The sequence below is a fragment of the Agrilus planipennis genome, unplaced genomic scaffold, assembly GCF_000699045.2.
Source record: "Agrilus planipennis isolate EAB-ADULT unplaced genomic scaffold, Apla_2.0 scaffold262, whole genome shotgun sequence".
NCBI lineage: Eukaryota > Metazoa > Arthropoda > Insecta > Coleoptera > Buprestidae > Agrilus > Agrilus planipennis.
Window position 1 is genome coordinate 340,133 of NW_020442418.1, and position 7,559 is coordinate 347,691.

Here is a 7,559-nt window from a genome sequence, read left to right on the forward strand (position 1 = left end):
AATGTTGTGACCAGAAAATAAAACTACCCGTTTTACCCCGTTCACTGATTCGGACAACAGCCAGCAGGTACCAAAAGAAAACACCCGGAAAAGTTAGAATAATTATAATTTAAAAATAAGAAGAGTATAAGTTTACAGTACAAAAGCTTGACAAGGACTACTTGTGACCTACTTTCATTTTAAGCTTGCGAATTAAAAGAAAAAATAACATACTATTATTAAATGTTAACAATACCGATAGTGTTCAATATATCACGTTACAAATACATAAACAACTCATTTCCTGCTACTAAAAAGGATAAACAAATGCAGAACTAATCGCTCTCGACAAGAATAAGTTTTATCATAAACAAAAAAGCAAAATATTAATTCTTTATGTGTGTCTCCAACATTCTCCCACCTGAGGAACGATACAATTTAAGTGACTCACATAAAAAACAAGAAACACGCATAAAGAATTCACAAAATTTGAAATCTGTTGGGTAATCTACACTGTCGTCCACTTCGAGTAATATAGCGCACCGCACTTTCGGATTCTCTGCTTTTGACGTCTAAAGGGACGTCATTCACTCCCGCACTTTCGGTCACTTGATCATCGGTTCGGTCGAGCCCGGGATCGCCGCTGACGCCTTCCTCCATACGGATTGCTCTCTCTGCCAGTCCCAGAGCCTCCGTGATAGGACTCGTACATTCCAACGGATAAACACGCTGTACAGGTCTTAGCAACTGTCCCTTAGCTGTCTGTAGACGTACCAAACGAACCTTCCCGTCCTTGCCAGGAAAAATTTCAATTACTTTCCCCATTGGCCAGTCCAGACGTTTGTCGTTGTCGTTTCCTACCAAGACAACTTCTCCCACTGAGACGTCGCGACGCGAATTCTTTGGGCCCAAACATTTTAGCTGACCCAGGTATTCATTTCGAAACCTCCTACGAAGGTCTTCTGGGAGGTTCTGTTGGCGTACCAGTTTTCGACACATTGATGACCTGTCAATGGAATCGCAGTCGGGCATTCCAGTCTCTCCTTGGTCCATCAAAAACATGGCAGGTGTTAATGTCACCAGCTCTCCTGGATCATTTGACACATAAGTGAGAGGCCTGGAATTAATTATGGCCTCGCACTCACATAGAAGCGTCATCAAGTCCTCATAATTAAGGGATGCGCGGCCCAACACTTTACGCAGAAGTTTCTTTAGAACCCCGATTAAACGTTCCCAAAAACCGCCCCACCACGCGGCCGTAGGTGGGTTAAACCGCCACTTAATACGTTCAATAGATGTGTACTCACTAATTTTGTCCCAATTGAGTTTACTGAATGCGTTTTCCGCACCGACGAAATTCTTTCCGTTGTCGCTATAAATTGTTTTCGGCCGACCGCGTCTTGCCACAAACCGCCGAAGTGTTTGCAAGAAGGCTTGCGTTGACAACGAACTTGTTAGCTCCAAATGGACCGCACGATATACGGCACAAGTGAACAGGCAAATCCAGGCTTTCTCGCCGGATTTTAAGTATAGTGGACCCGCAAAATCCACTCCCGTAGTCTCAAACACAACCGCGTCGCGAACCCGATCCAACGGCAAAGGCGGGACGTCCGTTACAAATGGTTTAACAGTGTGTTTTTTGCAAATAAGACATTTGGATATTACCGACCGTACAGTTCGCCGACCACCAATAATCCAGTATTTTTCCCGCAATAGGCTTAATAGTCCTTGAACCCCAACATGTAGTGACCTCTGGTGTAAGTCAAAAATAAGACTGTGCACGATAGGATGTTTGGCAGGTAAAAGTACTGGATGGCGAAAGTCCTCCATGTCTTTTCTCATTGATATCCGCGATCTCAATCGGAGAAGACCAGCACTATCGCGAAAAGGGTTCAGACTTTGGATTCGATTATCGGTCTCGTCGGCAAAAGCTTCGAATTGTATAATTTTGAGCACAAAAGTTTCTGCGGGCTCTACTTCATCCGTCGTTAAATTTCCGGTACGCTTCTGGCCTGGATTCCGAGAATTAAAGACAAAACGAAAAACCCAAGCAATTAGCCTTATCGTTCGATTGTATTTTGCGAAATGTTGCAAGTGCCACTCATCGGAACTAAGGCCTAACATAACCGTTACCAAAGTTTTCTTTCTCTCTTTGGATATTTCGTTTTCATCACAAATAATGTTTTCCTGAGGCCATAAATTTTGTGATCTACGAAGCCATTGGGGCCCCTCCCACCATATCGACTCGAATAAATATTTAGCCGAGCATCCTCTGGACGGAAGGTCCGCAGGGTTAAACTGTCCAGGCAAATGCCTCCAAGAACCTACTGGGGTCAGCAGACGGATCTCCATGGTGCGGTTCCACACAAAAGTTCCCCATGTGTCGACACGACGAATCCATGAAATGACCGTGGAGGAATCAGTCCAGAAAAAACACTCACAATCCAATTCAAGGCTCTTGCAGATACTTGCATATAGTCTGGCTCCAATTGTGGCAGCTAATAACTCTAAACGCGGTATTGTTATTTTACGAAGTGGCGCCACCCTGGTTTTTGCGGCCAATAAATGAATGAATACTTCGTCATTCTTTTGGATTCTTAGAAATACTACAGCCGAATATGCTTGCCCGCTAGCATCACAAAAGGTGTGTAAACTCAACTTGTTGGTTTCCAAGGACCCAGCCTGTATCCATCTAGGAATCTTTATTAATGGCAAATGTGAAATATCTTCAGCCCAACCGCGAAATGCGACCTCTGTCTCTGGGTCAACGGGCACGTCCCATCCCAACTGCTTTTCCCAGAGTTGTTGCAACAATAGCTTAGGAAGCAAGGTGACTGGACAGGTGAACCCAATGGGATCAAAAACACGTTGAGCGAGTGAAAGGATTACTCTCTTCGTTATTTCTTTCCCTTCCAAATTCTTGACGCTTTCGACAAATTCGGTACCAATCGTAAGGACATCTTCTTGCGGATTCCAATATAAACCAAGTACAGGTAAAGGAGTAGAGGATCCAGATGGGTGAGTAAACTCCCACCCTCTCAAATCGAACTTCGCATCCTGCATCAAAAAATTGGACTCCCTGACGAATTGCTCGAGTTCGGCTTCATTGTTCACACTAGTGACACAATTGTCCACGTACAGACTCTTCATAAGTTTTTCAATCGTCTGTCGGCCATAAAGAACCCCTGGGGTGTCGCATTTCTTCAAGCTCTCAGAAAGATGAAAGTCAATGGTAGCGCCAAGTAGGAATGGACTACTACAAACACCAAATACCACTCGTCTGTGACGATACATAATTATCTTGCCAGAGTCGTCATACCACAAAAACCTCAAAAAATCTCTATCATCTCTGTGTACTCCAATTTGCAAGAAAGCCTTTCTAATGTCGGAAATAATCCCAATTTTTTGCTCCCGAAACCTCAGCAGAATGGAAGGAATCAATTCTATCAAGTTTAGACCCTTTTCTAGACAGTGATTCAGGGAAGGCTGATTTTTCTCTCGTGATGATGCATCAAAAACAGGTCTAATTTTAGTGGTCGCACTATTCTTAATGACTGGTCGGTGTGGCAAATAATGTGCTGACTTAACATTCTCTGACATAGGGACCTGTTCAATAATGCTTTCTTCCAGCCACATCTTAAAAATACTGTCATAAGACTCAAACAGACCAATATCTTTTAACTACTTAACAGTTGATTCTAATCTCTTCAACGCAACTGAGTAATTGCTTGGTAGCGGAGGATGCCCTTCTAACCATGGCAACCTTACTTCATAACGCCCGTTTTCATCTACCCTTATTGTTTGCAAAAAGAGCTCTTTAGCCGCCAAAGCCATTTCTTCACGATTTTTCGTCTCTGTTGGCTCGGTTATTCCCAAAACATCAAGTTTCCATAGCTCCGAAACCGACGCATCTTTCACGAAAACAGAAAGAACGGTCATAGCAAGGTCAACATCTTTGCTGTCGGTTGGTACCTTTCCCATGAGACTCCATCCGAAAATTGTCTCCATAGCCACCAGCCCGCAACTTAAAATGTGTCTTCGTCCCGTGTATAGCTTTCCTGCCATATCGGCCCCTATTAACAATTCTATCGAAGCTCCATCTCTAGTGTCGGATAGTGCAATGTCCAAATCCTTTAATTCCTCCATCCACGGACCATAACCAACGGGAGGTTTTTCTGTGCAAATAATCGACTGATCAAGCACTTCAAATGCACACAAACGGTCTTCATTATCCTTAACTGTTATCTCATAACAGCTATGTTTCTGCTCCGACGTATTGGTGCCTCCAAAAATTGAGTCAATAATCTTCTCAACTCTCGTCGGAATGTAGCCTAACTTTTGTGCGGTTGATTTCAAAACGTAAGATCTCTGAGAGCCACTATCTATTAACGCACGTACTTCCCTAGATTTGGAGCCATTTACCAAGTTTATTCGAACTGTTTGAAGAAATACATGCGCGCTAGTATAATTAGAAAGTGCCTTATCAGGGTTTTGACTGAATGCACCTTTGGCTTCGTGAGAATCGTCCGCTTGACGAACTACGTCCTTATGAGCAGGACACATTATAGTTGAGTGAGGCCTACCGCAAACAATACATCTTTTCCGATCACGGCATTTCCGAGCTTGATGGCCAAATTTTAAACAACGAAAACAAGCCTTTTTCGTCGCCAACAGATCTCTTTTCTCGTCTAACGACATTTTCTGTGCTTTGAAACAATCTAAGCCTTCATGGCATCCGTCACAAAAAATGCATTTTGCTGCTTCACAATTTACGAGATCCGCGGCCGTAGGTACTTTTAAATCAACAACTTTTTGTTTCGGTTTCGCACCACGTTATTGACAGAACATAAGCCAAATGCTTCCGCGGCCAATGATATTCTTTGTTCGTTTTCGACTTCGTTCTTTAAGAAACGCATTAACCCTTCCAGTCGACCGTCGGTGCTCAATTCTTCAGATGACTCACGCCTTTTTGTAAACGTCGCCGATCTCTGCCAGATTCGTAATAGGCTTTCAGGTAAGCAAGATTCTATCAGAGGAAACTGCATTGCAGCGCATTTGTCGGAAGTAATGCCTAAAGTTTCAAGTGACCGTAACTGTGTTTCTATTTGGTCGTATAAAACAGAAATATCAAATTTACCACGGGACATCGCGTTATTTAGGATGAGTTTCAAGAGTTCTCGGACGTACACCTCTATTTGCAAATCATCGCGCCCGAATCTAGAAACTAAAGCTTCAACAATTTTTCCGTAGTTTTCTTGAATCGCAGGAAAACTCTCGACTAATTGTCTGGCGCGACTGCCAGGTATCGTAACTTGAATCAAATAAGAAATTTTGTCACTCGCGTCTATCTCTGAATCCTCGTGTACTTTCCTAAATTGCGCCCAGAACGGAAGCCAGTCTTTGATGTCCCCGCCAAACTTCTTCGATTCTATTGTAGGTAATTTGAATTTTCGCTTACCAATTACGGTGCTTCCACTTACTACACTGTTTGCGACGGATCTCTGCTCTGCATTACCATCATCAACTTCTAAAGATGAACCTGCCCCAATACATTGTTTATCAAACTCCATACGTCGTAGTTTGATATCGATGAACCTCTTCCTGTAATCATCGATGGCATTAAATTTAAGCCAGGAAGTCCAGTTCGCTAATTGTACCGTCTTCCAGTAAAAGACTGTAGATTTCATTATCTACTTCCCCCAAAGCTTCATTTTTGCGCTGCAACATTTCCCAAAGAACACTTACACTTTGAGGATCAGTTTCTTCCGCCACAAGTAATTGTTCTAATTCGTTCGCGCATCTTGTAAACCCGGCACGTAATACCCTGCGATTTTTCTTCTTTGTTTCCATGTTAAATAACTTAAATAACCAATAAACTAACTTGACATCACCGCGCTCGTGTCGCACACTATCAGAACCTCAGATCCGAAGCGACGGTAAAAGTTTGTCACTGATAACTTTTCCTTTTTCAAATTAGAGCACTACCGCCGTAAAATGTCCTGTCACGGTCGCCATAAATGTTGTGACCAGAAAATAAAACTACCCGTTTTACCCCGTTCACTGATTCGGACAACAGCCAGCAGGTACCAAAAGAAAACACCCGGAAAAGTTAGAATAATTATAATTTAAAAATANCACCTCACCACCGCTGGTCAAGTAATCAACTGTTGCCAATCTTCCGTCACTTTCGTTACAGGAACGAAACCGACCACTTCGCCATACCACGACATACTTCGTAATTTTCCGTCATTAACTCGACCCAACGGCCACATCACCTCTTCGAAACATGCAACAAGGCACTATATCAACACTACCCCCGGTCCGCCAGTAGCATGCAAACCACGACGTTTAGCCCCGGGCCGTTTCTCTGCAGCCAAAAGAGAATTTGAAACGTTGGTACAACTGGGTATCACACGTCCCTCCTCCAGTCCCTGGGCATCTCCACTGCACATGGTCCCAAAGAAAGACGATGAATGGCGCCCATGCGGAGACTACCGTGATCTCAACGCGAGAACAATTCCGGACAGATATCCTGTACGCAACATCGACGATTTCACGCATGCACTGGCAAATAAGAAGATTTTCTCAACGATCGACTTGGTTAGAGCGTATAACCAAATTCCAGTCGCAGAAGAAGACATTCCAAAGACAGTCATCACAACACCTTTAGGATTGTTCGAGTTTCCTCACATGAATTTTGGTTTACGTAACGCCAGCCAAACATTTCAACGTTTTATTGACGAAGTGTTACACGGCTTTGATTTCTGTTTTGCTTACATCGACGACATACTGGTCGCATCAGAAAGTGCTGAACAGAAAAAACAGCATTTACGCACGTTATTTACTCGTCTACATTCATACGGAATACTGCTTAACCAAGCAAAATGCAACTTTGATAAACAAGAAGTCTCTTTTCTAGGTTATTCTGTCTCGGCAAATGGAATAAGCACTTTATCCGACAGAGTAACAGCAATCTCCAATTTCCCCAAGCCTACTACCGCAAAACAATTGCGTCGTTTCCTGGGTATGCTCAACTTTTACAGAAAGTTCCTGCCTAACGCTGCCCGCACTCATTCTGCTCTGAATGAACTTTTACTGGGGAAAATCAAAGGAAATGCACCACTACAATGGAATCCCACAGCCAACGAGGCATTCAATTCAAGTAAGGAGCAACTGGCGCAGACGACTCTTCTGCACCATCCACAACCAGATGCTACCTTAGCAATTTTCTGTGACGCATCCGACCATCACTTGGGCGCTGCGTTACAACAATTCCACAATGGAACCTGGGAACCCCTTGCATTTTTCTCCTCCAAGCTATCGAACGCTGAAGTTAAATACAGCGCCTTCGACAGAGAACTTCTCGCGATTTATCGCACAATTAAGCATTTCCGCCATTTTCTCGAAGCCCGTGACTTCATTATATTTACGGATCACAAGCCCCTCACCTTTGCCTTCCGTCAGAACCCTGACAAATGCTCTCCCAGACAGTCACGGCACCTCAATTTCATTAGCCAGTTCTCTAAGAACATCCAACATATTTCTGGGACGGACAATATCATCGCAGACACACTCTCAAG

At 43.5% G+C, this 7,559-nt stretch overlaps 1 protein-coding gene across 1 annotated transcript; it reads right to left on the bottom strand.

The window, feature by feature from the left end:
* Positions 1 to 459: 459 nt before the first annotated feature.
* LOC112906291 lies at positions 460 to 5,666 on the bottom strand. The gene is made up of 3 exons (XM_025980185.1): positions 5,117 to 5,666; positions 3,748 to 4,310; positions 460 to 3,615 (listed from the first exon to the last, which is right to left on the bottom strand). Exons 1-3 carry the CDS (start codon positions 5,664 to 5,666, stop codon positions 460 to 462), a joined length of 4,269 nt encoding a protein of 1,422 aa, XP_025835970.1.
* Positions 5,667 to 7,559: the final 1,893 nt, after the last annotated feature.

Coding starts and splice junctions, on each gene's coding strand:
- LOC112906291 (XM_025980185.1), bottom strand. CDS start 5,666: ATGAAATCTACAGTCTTTTACTGGAAGACGGTACAATTAGCGAACTGG. Junction 4,311..5,116: donor AAATAACGCGATGTCCCGTG/GTAAATTTGATA, acceptor CACAAAAGTTAG/GCTACATTCCGACGAGAGTT. Junction 3,616..3,747: donor ATGAAAACGGGCGTTATGAA/GTAAGGTTGCCA, acceptor AGTATTTTTAAG/ATGTGGCTGGAAGAAAGCAT.